The 18,635-nt window shown below is 45.8% G+C and overlaps 1 protein-coding gene across 2 annotated transcripts in view; it reads left to right on the top strand.

Annotated features, from left to right (window-relative positions):
- Positions 1–18,635, top strand: part of LOC142466931 (arf-GAP with SH3 domain, ANK repeat and PH domain-containing protein 1-like) — a 107,639-nt gene that overhangs the window by 65,867 nt on the left and 23,137 nt on the right. For both annotated transcript variants that reach the window (XM_075572579.1, XM_075572580.1), the window contains exon 19: positions 7,913–7,980. In XM_075572579.1, the coding sequence (XP_075428694.1) occupies positions 7,913–7,980 (68 nt within the window). The remainder of the gene's footprint in view (positions 1–7,912; positions 7,981–18,635) is intronic.

Below are 18,635 nucleotides of genomic sequence, written 5' to 3' on the forward strand. Positions count from 1 at the left end.
GGGTCATGTTTGCATAATGGGGGATTTTAATTATCCAGACATAGACTGGGGCAATGAGATTAGCGTTACAACAAAAGGAAACAGGTTTTTGGGGGTGCTTAAAGATAATTATATGACCCAAATTATTGAGGAACCAACCAGGAAAGGGGCAGTTATGGATTTGGTCATATCAAACAATGTAGAAGTAATAACAAATATTCAAGTCCTGGAACATTTGGGTAACAGTGATCATAACATGGTCTCATTTGAAATAAATTATCAAAAAACAGATTACCTGGGTTCAACAAAGACTTTAAACTTTAGAAAGGCAGATTTTAATAAACTGAGGTCTAATCTAGTAGTAACACAATGGGATGATGTTTTTGCAGGGAAACATGTAGAAGATAAATGGGCAGTCTTTAAAAGATTGTTAGAAAAGCACACTTATCAGTGTATACCCTTGGGTAATAAGTATAAAAGAAATAAGTCAAATCCAATGTGGCTAAATAAACAGGTAGTGGAGGAAATGGACAAGAAGAGGAAGGCGTTTAGATTCTTTAAGTCAGAAGGGACAGAGACATCGTATCAGAATTATAAGGAATGTAACAAAAATTACAAAAGGGCAATCAAATTAGCAAAAATGGATAATGAAAAAAGGATTGCAATAGAAAGTAAGGTCAACCCTAAAAAGTTCTTTAAGTGCCTTAATAACAAAAAAATGAGAAAAGAAAATATAGGACCCTTTCAGTGTGAGATGGGTTGGCAGATTATTGGAGATAAGGAAAAAGCAGAGGTATTTAACAAATTCTTTGCCTCTGTGTTTACCAGGGAAGAATCAAGTTCAATAGTAGCGCCACAGGAGGAAGCCACAACCTCCATATTAATGAACAATTGGTTAACTGAGGAAGAAGTCCATAAGCGACGTGAAAAAATTAAAGTAAATAAGGCACCTGGCCCGATGGCATACATCCAAGAGTTCTCAAGGAGTTAAGCTCAGTAATAGCAAAACCATTATATTTAATATTTAAGGACTCCATTTCCACAGGCTCAGTACCACAAGATTGGCGTAAAGCAGATGTGGTGCCTATATTTAAAAAGGGAGCTAGATCACATCCGGGGAATTACAGACCTGTAAGCCGGACTTCAATAGTAGGGAAACTACTTGAAGGTTTAATACGGGATAATATTCTGGAATACCTAATGGAAAACAAAATTATTAGTAATAGTCAGCATGGATTTATGAAGGATAGATCTTGCCAAACTAACCTTATTTGTTTCCTTGAGGAGGTAAGTAAGAATTTAGACCAGGGTAATGCAGTTGATGTGGTCTACTTAGATTTAGCAAAGGCTTTTGATACGGTTTCACACAAGAGGTTGGTGTACAAAATAAAGAAAATTGAACTCAGTAATAATATATGCACCTGGATTGAAAACTGGTTAAAGGACAGACAATAGAGGGTTGTCATAAATGGAACTTTTTCAGGTTGGGCTAAAGTTGTGAATGGAGTACCTCAAGGATCGGTACTGGGACCCCTGCTTTTTAACTTGTTTATTAATGACCTTGAGGTTGGGATCGAGAGCAAAGTCTCCATCTTTGCTTATGATACTAAATTGTGTAAGGTAGTAGAATAAGAGCAGGATGTAATTTCTCTTCAGAAGGACTTGGAGAGACTGGAAACGTGGGCAGGTAAATGGCAAATGAGGTTTAATACAGATAAATGTAAGATTATGCATTTGGGATGCAAGAATAAAAAGGCGACTTACAAATTAAATGGAGATATATTGGGGGAATCCTTGATGGAGAAGGATTTAGGAGTGCTTGTAGACAGCAGGCTTAGCAATAGTGCCCAATGTCATGCAGTAGCTGCAAAGGCAAACAAGATCTTATCTTGCATCAAACGGGAACTGTATGGAAGGGAAGTAAACATAGTTATGCCCCTTTACAAAGCATTAGTAAGACCACACCTTGAATATGGAGTACAATTTTGGGCACCAATCCTAAGAAAAGACATTATGGAACTAGAGAGAGTGCAGAGAAGAGCCACCAAATTAATAAAGGGGATGGACATTCTAACTTATGAGGAGAGGCTAGCTAAATTAGATTTATTTACATTATAAAAGAGGCGTCTAAGAGGGGATATGATATCTTTACAAATATATTCAGGGACAATATAAGGAGATTTCAAAAGAACTATTCATCCCACGGGCAGTACAAAGGACTCGGGCCATCCCTTTAGGTTGGAGGAAAGGAAATTTCACCAGCAACAAAGGAAAGGATTCTTTACAGTAAGGGCAGTTAAAATGTAGAATTCATTACCCATGGAGACTGTGACGGCAGATACAATAGATTTGTTCAAAAAAGGTTGTGTATCTTTTTAGATGGGAAAGGTATCCAGGGATATACCAAATAAGTATACATGGGAAGGATGTTGATCCAGGGATTAATCCGATTGCCAATTCTTGGAGTCAGGAAGGAATTAATTTTTCCCCTTAATGGGGTTTTTTGTTTGCCTTCCTCTGGATCAATAAGTAAGTATAGATATAGGATAAAGTATCTGTTGTCTAAATTTAGCATAGGTTGAAATTGATGGACGTACGTCTTTTTTCAACCTCATCTTCTATGTAACTATATGTGTGTGTGTATGTGTGTGTGTGTGTATATATATGTGTGTGTGTATGTGTGTGTGTGTGTGTGTGTGTGTATATATGTGTGAAAACTAGGAAAAGCACACCCTTCTACAAGCACTCAATGTATTAAATGATATGATTGTTTATTTAAAATCAATTTTAATCATATTAAAGTAAAAAATATATACTAAATTACACTATAAATTATAATACATCTAAAGTGTATCAAAGTGAGTACAGGCATACCCCGGTTTAAGGACACTCACTTTAAGTACACTCGCGAGTAAGGACATATTCGCCCAATAGGCAAACGGCAGCTCGCGCATGCGCCTGATTGCACGTCCTGAACAGCAACGCCGGCTCCCTACCTGTACTGAAGCTGTGCGCAAGCGGGGAGACTATAGAGCCTGTTACAAATGCGTTATTTTCATCAGTTATGCACGTATATGACGATTGCCGTACAGTACATGCATCGATAAGTGGGAAAAAGGTAGTGCTTCACTTTAAGTACATTTTCGCTTTACATACATGCTCCGGTCCCATTGCGTATGTTAATGCGGGGTATGCCTGTAAATCACTGTGGTGACCAAACATATAAAACAAGACAAACGCTGTGTACATAAATGTCAAAAACTGAAAACCAAGGAATATCTAGGTAGCGAGTGAAGATACTCCTACTGATGAATAAGACCTAAATACAGTAGGTCACGATTAATCATTAATAACCCTTGGATACAGCACTAATGGTGAAGATTAAAAAAACCTGTATATAATGAACAGGTAGCGTACGGACTGATAGTTTATGTATAATTATAAGACATATACTTGTCCCTCCAAAAGTCTGTAATTACCATTTGTGATAGCTATTTTGTATAGGCACACAAATTGTGTATAGATGCCTTGAGGCACGAATCAGAGTCCGTATAGCCCCTTAAAACAACCAGAATAACAAGATACTGCTTTAGAAATAAACATGTGAAACAACTATGAGAAGCCCACAAAGTGTGTTTCTGTAGCTCAGAGGCACGGATCGAATCCGTATCAAATTATAGCCTCCTAAATGAATGTATAGTTAGTAACAAGCAGATCATTAGCTATCACAAAATGATTAAAAGTAATCAGGAACAAGGCTATCGCAGACAGACAGGGTAACTGAAACAAGTAGCCGAGAGCTGGTAAATCAACCAGCAAACATACTAGCTGAATATAGTGCCAAATGCAACAATCAGACAGCACTATAAAATGTGTCTAAATCAACAGACTAACATATTGCTACTAACCCCCTCGTAAAGTGGCGTTAGGCACATCTCATTGCGCAATGCGTAGATAGTACAATATATGTTTAGCGATGAAGGCTCGCAGCAAGTTAAAGTATCAGACCTGCATCATGGCGACTTGTGGATCCTACCGGCACTCTGATGCGCCTAGCCCCTTACTGCTGCGTACAAACGTCATGACGTCAGTCTGGTCCTGCCTCCCACCTGACGTACGTTTCGCAGAGGCGCTTTGTCAAAGGTGGTTATATATATATATATGTGTGTGTGTGTGTGCATATATAGGGACTGTAGTGTGCGTGTTTTGGTTGTGATTGAGTGTGTGTTGTCTGTGTGTGTGTGTTGTGATTGAGTGTGTGGGTGTTGTGATTGAGTGTTGTGTGTCTTGGTTGTGATTATGTGAGTGTTGGTTGTGTGTGATGTGACTGTGTGTGTGTTGTGATTGAGTGTGTGCTGTGTTGGTTGTAATTGAGTGTGTGTGTGTGTGTGTGTGTGTGTGTTGTGCCTGTTGGTTGTCTGTCTGTGTGTTGTGATTGTGTGTGTGTTGGTTGTGATTGAGTGTTGGTTGTGTGTGTTGTGATTGTGTGGGTGTTGTGATTGAATGCAGCGGTGCACAAACTGAGCGGGGGGCGCCCCGGGCGCAAGATTATTTAGTCGGGGCGCGTGCAGCAAAACCTGGGTGCGCAGGCAAAAAATATGTGCGTGCGCGGGCGGCCAAACAGAATAGTGCAGGTGGGGCCACGTGATTCGGAGGTACGGGGGAGGAGCACGGCCCAGCGCTGTGGTGTCAAACGCCCCTCCCTCCGGTGTCTGCCCTGCAATAGCGCTGTGGTCCTGCTCTCCTCCGCTGGCAACCTGCTTCGCTGCGATCCTCTGCGAGGGAAAGGGTCGGCTGCCACTATATCACTCATACTATGAGCTGCGATCCTCTGCGAGGGAAAGGGTCGGCTGCCACTGTATCACTCATACTATGAGCTGCGATCCTCTGCGAGGGAAAGGGTCGGCTGCCACTGTATCACTCATACTATGAGCTGCGATCCTCTGCGAGGGAAAGGGTCGGCTGCCACTGTATCCATCACACTATGAGCTGCGATCCTCTGCGAGGGAAAGGGTCGGCTGCCACTGTATCAATCACACTATGAGCTGCGATCCTCTGCGAGGGAAAGGGTCGGCTGCCACTGTATCCATCACACTATGAGCTGCGATCCTCTGCGAGGGAAAGGGTCGGCTGCCACGATATCAATCATACTATGAATGGACAGAAATAATTAAAAAAAAGTGTAAACACTTCCCCGCTCGTGCTTGCAAAATTATGTAGGACACCCTGCGCTCACGCTTGGAGAGTTGGTGATGTCACCGCTCTCAGCGGCAGCGTGGACGCAGCCTAATTTTGCAAGAGCGAGCTGTTGAAGTATGTAAGTATTCAGACTGCGCTTATAGTGCCCGCGATGCGACGTCGCCCGAAAACAAATGCATTGTCGCCGCCGCGTGCGCTTATAGTAAGCATGACGTGGTGACGCAATTTTTTTAAGCCGGCAATATTTGATTTTTCAGGGGCTGTCGCCTCATGTGACAGCCCCTGAACCAATCAATGGCCTGGTCGCCCACGCCGCCGCAAAGCGAAATACAACTTTCGCTAGCGTCGCCGTTGCTGGCACTATATGCGCGGCCTTAGACATATTTGTATTTACATTGTATACCGTTTAATAAAGGTTTTTTTTAAATGTGATTTTGATTACATCAGGCAGGGGGGGCTAGGCATAAAAAGTTTGCTCACCCCTGAGTTAGAGGATAGAAATTCTATTCGCGAAAATAGTTCTTGTAATTGTCTACTCTTTCAGGTGATTGAGTTGATTCAGTTGATTTTGGATTGGATTTTGTGCTTTAACTTTGCCAAGCAAGAATAAGACGGCATCATAGTATATTCATATATTGCATAGGATCCTGAAGCCCAGACATACAATACTCTATAATACCCGGGTTTAAAATGTAACAGTACCTAACACAGGAACGGACATTGTTTATTGAGATATCATGGTATCATGGTATTCTCAAAGCTAATTTTATTTAGAAGCAACATTCAAACTACATCTCATTAGCAAAGGCTTAACATCACATTATTGTAGCACAACGTTGCTTTATCTTCCAGTGACATGATGTTATACTAGTCTTGGTGTTACTCCAATCTAGACCCTGAAATAGGGCTTGTGCTGAAGCGGAGAGAGGAGAGGGACAAATCGCCAAGAAATACAGCAATACAGGTGTAACCCCCCCCCCCCTGCAGCTTTATTAGCGTAATACAAGGGGTTAATGGTGAGCAGTAGATGCTAAGCTCCACCCTGTGGTGATACAGAGGTACTATGTCACAGGAGGTATAAGACGAGAGGAGCCTCCAGGAATAGAGGTAGGGGAAATGTTACCAAAGTTATTGAAGAGATCACTTATTGTGTTTTATTGTGTTTTATTGTGTTTCATTGTGTAAGAAGGAGTGGCTCAGTGAGTACAGACACTGACTGGCACTGAGAGTTTGAAGCAGGGGAACCTGGTTCAATTCCCGGTGTCGGCTCCTTGTGACCTTGGGCAAGTCACTTTATCTCCCTGTGCCTCAGGCACCCAAACATAAATTGTAAGCTCCACAGGGCAGGGACCTGTGCCTGCAAAATGTCTCTGTAAAGTGTTATGTAAAACTAGCAGCACTATACAAGAACATTCTATTATTATTACTATTATTACTATTATTATTATTATTATTATTATTTTAGCTAGGGACAGTTAGGTTCCTTTACAATGGCCACAGGAGACAAGCAGGTCCCAGAGAAGGAATGCAAATCGGCCATTGTGGGCTACACAGTGAAGGCCCCAGGATGTCAGGGGATCAGCCCTACAAGTGGATCCCCATATTCAGTGGTCATAGTCCATGAGGAAATGGCAGTTCCATAACAGGGCTGAAGATTTAGAGTAACCTGCAGAGAATAGGCCAGGATCTCAACAAGGGCCCGAAGTAAGCGGGACCTCATAGAAGTTGAGGAAGAGGGGGGCCTGGTACAATGACGAGGAAGTCAATACAGTAACAAGTAAATGCACCTCCCAAGGCGTGTTGAGTGGGCACTTTGGGAAGAAGTCCTTCAAGAGTGATATCGGTGCGGATGAGATAATGTACAACTAAGTCAATATGACAATATATGTGAGTGACGTGTGCCCATGTCAGGGAACACTGAATCAAAATTGACGTGGAACCATAAAATCTTCTGCCGCCCATCATTGTCATCACGTAGCCGAGCACCTCCAGCACCCTGAAACAAGGTCAATCGATGCTGACGTGGACATGCACCATACACTGATGTAAGCGCCCTAGGAAGGTTTCATTTATTGACGTAATTCCACAGAGATACCGGCAACCTCTATGGAGATAAGTATCTGTGGAAGCAGTAGGTCCCCTGAGCTAAAATTAATGGGGTTCAGCTCCGTAGAGCCCCTGCTTCAATCCTGTAATAACAAAATAAAAAAACAACAAATGAAACCTGTATTGCTGCTTTAAATGCCACGTTAACCTTACCGAACTTTAGTGGATATGCGATGTTATGATAATGTCTCATTTGCAAGTCATTATCACTAACAACTGTCATAGTTGAAGCTTTGCAGTTTACGGCAGATAACACGACAACACGGCTTGACGTCACGTTGTCATGGCAAGGCAACACCATTTGACGTTGCGGTGCCACGATGACAGGACGCTGTATCAGTAGATGCCGGGAGAGATGCCGCCGGACCAGGTAAGAGATACTTACAGAGACCCCACACTCCCCCCGCCCCAGCAATCAGTTTAATGGTTGTCGGGAAGAGCGCGGGACTTCTGTAACTGCGGGGCTCGTGCAGAGGCACCGATGGAACCGCCATCAAGCTGGCCCTGCCGCCACGGTAAGTGACATAACGTTGCGTTGTGAAGCTGTGCCTGAGATGGTTGAAATGTGATAAAATACCAAAGGGACCCATTTTCATGCTCTGAATGTGTTTTCTTTCTCCCGACATAGAAAATGAAGTTGGGGAAACTGCACTGGATATTGCGAAGAGGCTACGAGATTGCCATTGTGAAGAGCTGGTAAGAAATATTATAATATGTATTTCTTATTTTGTGCGGTCAGTGTACGCAGCGCCGTCCCTAGAATGTTGCGGGTACAATAGGTCCCTTTCCTGAAGAGTTTACAATCTTATTTTGGGCCTGAAGTACAGAGAGATAACAGTTATCCGAATTAGGTCTGTTTACATTATAAACGAGGCGACTAAGGGGATTTGAGAACTATTTCCCAATATATTAACCGTCAACAGAAGGACATTGTAAAGACATTGTTTATCCCAAGGACAGTACCAATGACACAAGGTAATCTAGTGATATTGGAGGAAAGGAGATTTTAACAGGACAGTAAAGGGTTCTGTAAGGGCAGAGACACTGTGGAATGTACTACCCAAGGAGACTGTGATGGCAGATACAGTAGATATAGTTAATAACAGGTTGGACACCTTTTTAGAAAGGAAAGGTATACATGGAAATGCCAAATATGTTAAACATGGGAAAGATGTTGATCCAGGGAGATATCTGATTGCCAATATTGGGGTCAGGAAGGACTTTATTTCCCCCCTTTGGGAGACACAATTGACTAGTGCCTCACTGTTTTGTTTGTTTGCCTTTCTCTGGATTCATATAAATACAATTGTAGGAGGAGGATTTCAGCCAACTAAATTTAACATAGGTTGAACATGATGCACATGTGTTTTGTCAATCTCAACTACTAAGTAACTACAGCATTACCAATGAGCACAGGCGGTGTTACACACTACCCAATACGTAAGGGTTTATTCGGCTTGTGTCAAAAGCTTCCTAACCACAGATAAGGGGTTATACGTGAAAGGATGTAATGGACCTATTTGGAGTCAAATACTTTACTATTTGCGTTTTTCATTTGAAGATGTAAGCAAGTGTAACCCCCTTTGCATTGGATCACTGTGAGCCAGCCAAAGTATAGTCCGTCTGCCCTCTGGTTATAGGAGATGAGTAGTGCCGGCTGCTGACACTGAACTATGGGAGATGAATGTTATTACTCTGGGCTGGTGTAGGAAGTGAACACCAAATAACTTTGTGCGCCAATCCCTTTGAAACTATTTACAGTCTACTTTAAATGGTTAGTACTGTATCTGTTCCGATCTAATACAGGTGCCTTCCTATTGCAATACTAGAGCCATTGCAGCCTCTCAAAGGAGTATTTTTAATACACTGTAAATAATATCACAATAAACGTCAATGTCAGATGTCAATGAAATTTATTATTTTTTGGATTAGTGGTACATTAAGAGTACAAATATATTATAAAATTGTACTCTCTATCAAATATTTGTATTTTGCAAGATATATTATATATCAATATTTGTAATATGGATTTTGAGTGCAAGTGATAGGGGCTTCTTGGAAGGGATCTCTTTCCCTCCTATCTGTTTTACTTTAAATAGTCACACGCAGCATACAATTTCTCTTGCAAGTGAACAGCCCGGACGTCTTGCCTAGGAACGATACAGTTCTTAGGCTCAGGTCCACAAAACTCCTGTTGCCACTTAACATGGCAGTGACCTATTTCAGTGTCACGTTACAACGGTTTATCTTTAAGGACAATAGCGTCACATTAAGCCAGGTTTTCTCCTGTAAAGGGCATATCCTTCAGTATAACGACCATTAGTGAAAATGATAGGCATTGCGTATCCACTACAGTCCGTTAAGGTTACATTACTTACTTAGGTAATATTTAAACTTGGTGTTACTCGCATCCACACCCGGAAATAGACATTTTACAGGGCCTGGATTGGTGCAACACCCAAGTTAGGTATAACAGGGTTATTTCCTTCTCCTCTCTGTCTTGAGCTAAAGCCCTATCTCAAAGTCTGGATAGGAGTAACACCAAGATAAGCACAATGCTCCGTTACTGGAAGATGACACAACCTTATCCTACAATAACGGGATGTTCAGCCCATGCTAATGAGATGTAACAATAACCTTTTATACCTTCCTTTTTATTTCTCGCAATGGGACTCCGCATCACAATTACAGTACATCAAGGCCCCGCTTCTCGACGCCCCGCTTTTCGGCGATCCGCCAATACGGCAGTACCAAGAAGGGGGCCACCATGTCTGCGCATGCGCAGAACTGGCCGGTCCGGGGTCACGCATGTGCAGAATAGGGTTTTTTGCCGATGTTGCGCATGCGTAGAACAGTGCATTGCCGGTCTGCGCATGCGCACATAATGAAAATCGCCGGTTCCGCTTTCCGGCGATTTTCGCTTTGCGGCGGGTCCTTAGAACGGAACCCGCCACATCACTGGAGCCCTCCTATATAGCACCCAGTACACAGCACATAGGCTTATTATAGACACAGTCCCTGCCAAGATGAGTTTACAATCTGTTTGAGGCACAGGGAGATAAAGTGACTTCCCCAAAGTCACAAGGAGCCGACACCGGGATTTGCAGCAGGTTACCCTGCTTCAGACTCGGTGTCATTGTTTTCAGAGTCACTGAGCCTTTTCAGAGCTTTGTGGATGTGGGCCTTTGATGTTAAGGGTTTTGGCAGTTGAGTCTACACCAGGGGTTGAACTAAGCAATTCCATAATGATAAAGGCAGGAGGCCTCTGGCTCTGTCCTGTAAAGCAGTGCTTTACTGAATCCAATAGGGTTCATTTCTAGGGCAAGTGTCACGCTGTGCCCACCACAAACTAGAAGAGACCATCGGTACTGAGGTGGGAATAGAGTAAACACCACCGACAGGCACGGGAATCTGACAAGAGAGGTAAGCACAGGAACAGGAAGCTTATGCTCAGCCAATGTGCCAGTGGCACTGCTGAGCCTAAATAGGTAAGACAGCCCAATAGGAGCAAGAGGCGGAACCGGGGCGTGTTCGTGCGGAGCCTGTGATAGGCTATGGTAAGGAAGCCAGGTGAGAGTGCTGAGGCAATCAGTGCCTGATGCCACGGAGCTTGGGTGCGTGGCGCGCATCACACGCGTTCGCCGCGCACAGGGAGTGTGCGCCGTGATCCGGAGGCGGGAACTCCCGCTGTGACCCCAGCCCGCTTGTGCCCGCATGCGCGTAAGAAGCGGGAGTGCGCGTGGGAGCGCGCGAGTGCTGGGCTCCATCAGCGGCCGTCAGGGCAGGTAGGGAGTAGTGCGCCTGCGTGTGAAGGTGCCTGGCACCTGGCTCCTGACAGTACCCCCCCCCCCCCTTCAGGAGGGACCTCCGGGCGACTCCAGTTAGGTTTGAGGGGAAACTTCTGGTGGAACCTCTTGAGAAGGACAGGAGCATGGATGTGATGATGAGGGATCCAGGATCATTCCTCAGGTCCGTATCCCTTCCAGTGAACCAGGTATTGTAGAGTTCTTCTGGAAATTCTAGAATCAATAATGGACTGAATCTCGTATTCTTGTTGACCATGTACGAGTTGCGGGATTGGAGCTGAGGATGAAGGATCTGGGAAACGGGTACTCTGAAATGCAGGTTTGGGGAGAGATACGTGGAAGACCGAGGGAATCTTTATCACGGGTGGAAGTTGTAGGCGGAAAGCTACCGGATTGATCTTCTCCACAATGGGGTAGGGCCCCAGGTATCTGGGTGCTAGCTTGAGGGTAGGCACTTTGAGTCGAATGTTCTTCGAAGAAAGCCATACCTTGTCCCCAGGTTTAAATTCAGGAGTCCCACGGCAGTGGCGATCGGCCTGACCTTTCTGTCTAGAGATGGCCGTCTTAAGGTTCTCTTGGATTCCTCTACAGGATCTTTGTAAGCCGTAATGTAATCTTTCATCAGCCGCTGGAACATTGGAGGGTGAGGTGTCGATGGGGAGTCGGGATGGATGGAACCCAAAGTTGATGAAGAATGGTGAATTTTGAGTGGATTCATTCCGTAGGGAATTGTGAGCGAATTCAGCCCTGGGCAGGATGTCCACCCAATCGTCCTGTGTATCCGCAATGAAACCGTGTAGGTACTGCTCCAGCGTCTGGTTGGTTCTCTCCGTCTGCCAATTGGACTGTGGGTGATACCCGGAGGAAAAATGAAGGGAGATGCATAGTCTTTGGGAAAACGTACTCCAGAATTTGGAAATAAATTGGGGACCCCGATTAGACACGATGGTTAATGGAACACCATGAAGGCGAAAGACCTCTTGGACAAAAATATCAGCAAGGGAAGAAGAGTTCGGTAAACCTTTGAGAGGAACAAAGTGAGATTGCTTCGAAAATCGGTCAATGATTACAAGAATGGTATTCATACCCTTGGAGACGGGTAACTCTACAATAAAGTCCATAGCCAAATGGTTCCACGAGCGATCGGGAATGGGAAGGGGGTGTAGAAAACCTTGGGGTCTGTTACGGGGTGTCTTGTTGCGGGAACAAGTCAGACAAGCCTTGACGAATTCTTCAACGTCTGAATTAATCCTTGGCCACCAAAAAGTTCGAGTGATAAGGTTGGCTGTCCTCTTGGCCCCTGGGTGTTCGGCGGATCTAACAGAGTGACCCCATTCCAGAATCCTCCTGCGGAAACGAGGTGCGGCGAAGAGGCGACCATCAGGAACCTCTAGACCCTCCGGGATGTTGGCCTGATCTTCAAGAATTTTGTCCAGCACGTTGAAGGTATTAGCAGCAAGAATACATTTAGCAGGAAGGATGGTCTCCAGTTTAACCTCTGGCTTATCCTCGATACTGAACTGTCGGGAAAGTGCGTCGGCCTTAAAATGTTTAGATCCTGGTATAAACGAAACTATATAATTAAACCGGGCGGAAAAAAAGTGACCATCTAGCTTGACGAGCTCCTAGACGCTGGGCAGTCTCAATATACAGAAGGTTTTCTTGATCGATAAGGATGGTAATAGGTGTCTCTGTACCCTCAAGAAAGTGTCTCCACTCCTCCAGAGTGAGCTTGATGGCAACTCGCGGTTGCCGACATCATAGTTCTGTTGGGCTGTGGAAAATTTCTTTGAAAAAAAAGCGCACGGGTGGAGTCTGGCCTGGGGAGACTTCCTCTGGGATAAGATGGCTCCAGCTCCAATGTCAGAAGCGTCCACCTCGAGAGTAAATGGGAGACTGGTGTCTGGATGAGTTAAAATGGGTGCCAAAACGAAAGCCTCTTTAAGGCGCTTGAAGGATTGAGTGGCTGTAGGCGGCCAAGAGGAAGTATCTGCCCCTTTTTTTAGTAAGGGCAACAATGGGAGCGACAATGGACGAAAAGCTCCTGATAAATCTCCTATAATAATTGGCAAAACCCAGGCCTTTGAATGGCCTTGAGAGACGTCGGAATGGGCCAATCCAAAACCGCTTTGAGTTTGGCGGGATCCATAGCAAAACCAGCGTCTGAGATAATGTACCCCAGAAATGATGTAGAACTTCGGTGGAATTGACATTTCTCCAGTTTGGCATACAAATGGTTCTCACGGAGGCGAACTAGTACCTGTTTGACATGTTTGATATGCTCTGGGAGAGATTTGGAAAAGATTAGAATATCGTTTAGATACACGATTAGGAAGTGATTGAGAAGGTCTCTGAAAATCTCGTTAACAAAATCTTGAAAATCCGCTGGAGCATTGCAAAGGCTGAACGGCATGACCAAGCATTCATAGTGGCCATCTCGTGTGTTGAATGCCATTTTCCACTCGTCGCCCGACCGGATCCTCACCAAGTTGTAAGCGCCCCGAAGATCAAGCTTGGTGAATATAGTTGCTCCCTGTAAGCGGTCAAACAGTTCTAAGATTAAAGGTAGGGGATACTGATTTTTGAGAGTAATCTTGTTCAAGCCTCTATAATCGATGCAAGGACGGAGGGTGCCATCTTTCTTTTTCACAAAAAAGAAGCCTGCACCGGCAGGGGAAGAAGATTTGCGTATGAACCCTTTTTTTAGGTTCTCCTGTATGTAGTCAGACATGGCTCTGGTCTCTGGGAGAGAATGTGGGTAGGATCTCCCTCGGGGGAGAGTGGAACCAGGCAGAAGGTCAATAGGACAATCAAAGGATCGATGTGGGGGTAATGCTTCGGACTTGACTTTGTCAAAGACATCACGGAAACTCCAGTAGACCTCAGGTAAGGAGGACTGCTCCACAACGGGTGTCGTCAGACTGCAGATTTGTTGCATCAAGGGAGTGCAGGACGTGGCACACTGGGTGTTCCAAGTGATGGGCCTCTCGTCGGTCCAGTTGATGAGAGGATTGTGGCTTTGAAGCCACAGAAGCCCCAGGATAATCTCTACTGAGGGCGAGTGGATGACATCGAGAGAAATCCTCTCCATATGGATCCCGTCAATAAAGAGAGACAGTTCAATGGTCTGCAGGACGATAAAGGCCGGTTGGAGTGGCCTTCCGTCAATGGCCTCTACGCCCACAGGATTCTTCCTCTTGGTGAGGGGAATGTTGTTCTTCTGGGCGAATACTCGATCTATAACGTTGCCCCCAGATCCGGAATCGATGAAGGCCACAGCTGGGATGCAGAAAGTACCGGTACTCAGAGAAACAGGAATAAGGATCCTACTAGGGAGGATCTTTTCTTTCCCTTCAGGTAAACGAGAGAGTGTTCCCAATGAGACTCCCCGGGGACTCACTGGGAGCTGGCGTTTCCCGACTTGAGGGGACAACGAAGAGCCTGGTGTCCAGGGTTGCCGCAATAGAGGCAATGACCTGCGGAACGGCGACGCTGTTTCTCGGCAGAAGATAGCTTGCTCCCTCCTAGTTGCATGGGCTCTGGGGCATCCGAAGAAACGGGTTCCGGAGAAGGAAGACGGAAGGCGTGTGGTCTGATAGGGAGTTGTCGGTGTCGTGAACGTTCTGCTCTATGCTCCTGGATGCGCTGGTCCACGCGAATACAGAGCGCAATGAGCTCCTCCAAATCGGATGGACGTTCTTGAGCAGCCAGTTCGTCCTTGAGTGACTCCGAAAGACCTTGCCAGAAGGCGGAGGACAGGGCCTCGTTATTCCAGTCCATCTCAGAAGCGATGGTGCGAAATTCCAGAGCGTACCTGGCCACTGCGCGATTCCCTTGGGTGATGTGAAAGAGGGAAGAGGCAGCCGTCACTCTACACCCAGGAGTGTCGAAGACCCGACGAAATTCCTTGGCAAATCGTCCGATATCTTGTGTGAGGTCGGTCCCCTGCTCCCAGATGGGGGAAGCCCAGGCCAAGGCATCACCTGTGAGAAGTGAGACAATGTAGGCAATTTTGGACCTTGCAGAAGGGAAACGGGCGGGTGTCATCTTGAATTGGATTAAACATTGGTTTAGGAACCCGCGACATTCCAAGGGGTCTCCAGAAAATCGGTTAGGTGTCGGTAGTCGGGGTTCAGAAGACGAAGCACCTACTGGTGGTTCAAAGGGAGGAATTGCAGGAGTGGGAGCGGAAATGTTCTGCACCTGAACCGTAAGAGATCTAACATCCTGCTGCAGAGAATCCATGCGGCGGTTGGACTGATCCAAAAAAAAAAAACAATTTGGAAAGCATGGTGGCATGTGACGCCAGGATGTTTCCCACCTCAGAGGGGTCTATGTCTGTGGGGATGAGCATAATGTCACGCTGTGCCCACCACAAACTAGACGAGACCCTCGGTACTGAGGTGGGAATGGAGTAAACACCACCAACAGGCACGGGAATCTGATCTGGAGTGTGCGTAGTTGCTCGCGCCGGGTCAGGAGCAGGGAGGGTAGAGGAGTAGTGAATACTTGCCGAGTTGAGGGTAATAGAAGTTCGGAACGTTGGAGGTACTAGTCGCTGGGGTCGGTGCTGGAGAAGGTAGAATAGTCGAGGTCCGAGAGCCGAGTTCAGGTTGGAGAGTTGCGGAGGGTCGAGGATAGCCAAGGTCGGGGTTCCAGAGAGGCGGTGGTCCAAAGGCAAGCCAAGGTCGGTACACGGGAGATCAAACAAGTCAAGGCAGGATATCTAGGAGACAAGAGAGGTAAGCACAGGAACAGGAAGCTTATGCTCAGCCAATGTGCCAGTGGCACTGCTGAGCCTAAATAGGTAAGACAGCCCAATAGGAGCAAGAGGTGGAACTGGGGCGTGTTCGTGCGGAGCCTGTGATAGGCTATGGTAAGGAAGCCAGGTGAGAGTGCTGAGGCAATCAGTGCCTGTTGCCACGGAGCTTGGGTGCGTGGCGCGCGCGTCACGCGTGTGCGCCGCGCACAGGGAGTGTGCGCCATGATCCGGGGGCGGGAACTCCCGCTGTGACCCCAGCCCGCATGCGCCCACGCGAGGACGCCATCCGGCGTGAGGAGGAGCCGCGCGCATGCGTGGAAGAAGCGGGAGTGCGCGTGGGAGCGCGCGAGTGCTGGGCTCCATCAGCGGCCGTCAAGGCAGGTAGGGGAGTAGTGCGCCTGCGTGTGAAGGTGCGTGGCACCTGGCTCCTGACAGCAAGGGTGGCCAACTCCAGTCCTCAAGGGCCATCAATGACTCAGTCAGAATGAGCCACCTGTGCTGAAGCAGGGATATCCTAAAACCTGACCTGTTGGCAGTCCTTGAGGACTGGACTTTGGCCAGCCCCTCCCTAGTGCTTGCGACTCCTATTGCACTGTACTCTCTGGACACTGTCACGAGTTACTCCTTACCTTGAAGTGGACATCAGGGCACTTGTGTGATTGTTCTATCCGGAACTAACGGGTACGTTCCTAACTGTGTACAATGTAACATGCCTTGTTACAGACTTCTCTGCAAGACCACTTCCCATACTTACTATTACACAGCATCTTCATCTCTAAGAGGGAAGTGGTTTACAGGAAAGGAAAGTTAGACCCTTAAATATACACATTAACCCTCGTTGTACCAGCAGGGACACTACACATTAACCCTCGTAGTACCAGCAGGGCCACTGTAACGGTAGGTGGTAACCAGGCTCTCAAATAAAGGTTAAGCCCGTTTTTTGGTTACCCCTGATCCGTGTCTAAGGGTCTAAGAGTTAGTTCATGGGCCAGTAACATTGTATCTTTACCTTGTGTTATCTGTAATAAACGCATTTTGTGTGTTTTCCCTTTTCCGGGCATGCCAGCGAGCAGGGATTGCTAGGGGATGAGTTTCAAGGGGCGTTTTGCGGAGAAATTGTTGTCAGAATGTGCCTAGGTAGTTGGGGTCCGGAGTTGTCGGTTCCCCTAAAAATGTACCCAGGAATGATGCCTGATTCTCGGATACTTGTAGGCACATAGTCCCGGCAATATCTCCCCTTGGAAATGCAAGCGCGCCTCACTGCTAGGTTTAGTAGATAAGATCAGGAAAACAGCCGCTCCTCGTGCAAAACTAAGACTCACCAGCAAAAATAGCTAAAAAAAATACTTTATTTAACTACATAAAACGGATACTGGATCCACAGACAAAAGACAACCTCCTCCCACGCGTTTCAAACAAAACTGTTCTTTCTCATGGAGTACAAGGTCAGTGGGGGGGAGGGTACTATTTAAGCCTCACCTCCACTGTTCTAATCAGGATAAAACACCTGTAAGTAATACAGTAAATAGAAAAAACATTTATGTTGGACATCAGAGCACCACATACAATCAGCAACAAATATTAATCATATATCTAAATTCATTGCTAAAAAATACCTTGATCATATATATAGAAACCAATAGTCAATGTTAGTATACTCTCTAATTGAGAATCCTAATTTTCAGGTATTTAACATCCACCAATGTTATTTCTATCTACTGTATTACTTACAGGTGTTTTATCCTGATTAGAACAGTGGAGGTGAGGCTTAAATAGTACCCTCCCCCCCACTGACCTTGTTTTTGGTATCTCCTATGCAAGGAAATGTCCCGGTCACGTGACGCGGGAGATTTCAATGCAGAGGGATACCAGCACGCCATAAAGGGGCCTGTATCGCGGGAAGCAGGCTGTCCCCGGACATAAAACCAACATGGTTCAGCTCCAGAGACCCCCTGCTCCTCTACACTATTAAAGAAATGTATATTAATAAATATTTTAAAAAACATCAATACACGCCCCCCCCCTCCGCCCAAACCCATACAGTACGGTAATGGGCAAAATAACTATTATCCAGATATGGATAATAGATTATTTGCCCATTATTAAACACTGCATTAGCATACATAAATAAAATAAATAAATAAAGTTATACTTACCACAACAGCAGGTCCCTCTGTCCTCCGTTGCCAGAAAGCATATATACAAAATAAATACATTCTAATGGCCCGTAACCCCTTAATCACTTTAGCGGTTACTAACCACTATAGTCATTAAGGGGTTAACCCACCCTGACCCGGGAGGCCTAAGCACCCACCCCTGACTGACTATACCCACCCTGTACCCATTGAGTAGTATAGTGGTACATCATACCCATATAATAATAATATTATTGTGAAGGAGGTAGTAGCCCTAAGGATGGGTGTTTAGACCTTGCGGGTGGGTAGCGGTTGGGTTAACCCCTTTATTACCTTAGCGGTATTAACCGCTAAGGTAATGAAGGGGTTAACTCCCCCCGCAATGCCTAAACAGCCACTAAGGGCCAAATTCCCCCTTCACCCACCCCCGCTGGCCACAGTATTGTATTGTATGTTTTGACAGTAAGCCTGGCACGGGTGTTTAACCCCTTCATTGCCTTCGCGGTTAGCCGCTAAGGTAATGAAGTTGTTGTACATGCATTTTTCCTGCCTCGGTTGCATGTCGGGGGGGTCCGGAGCTGCTATTAATGGCTATCAGCTCCGGAGACCCCCGGCATCAATCCGAGGCAGGAAAGGGGCCTGATTTTT

Source organism: Ascaphus truei, chromosome 15, assembly GCF_040206685.1.
Source record: "Ascaphus truei isolate aAscTru1 chromosome 15, aAscTru1.hap1, whole genome shotgun sequence".
NCBI classification, from domain to species: Eukaryota; Metazoa; Chordata; class Amphibia; order Anura; family Ascaphidae; genus Ascaphus; species Ascaphus truei.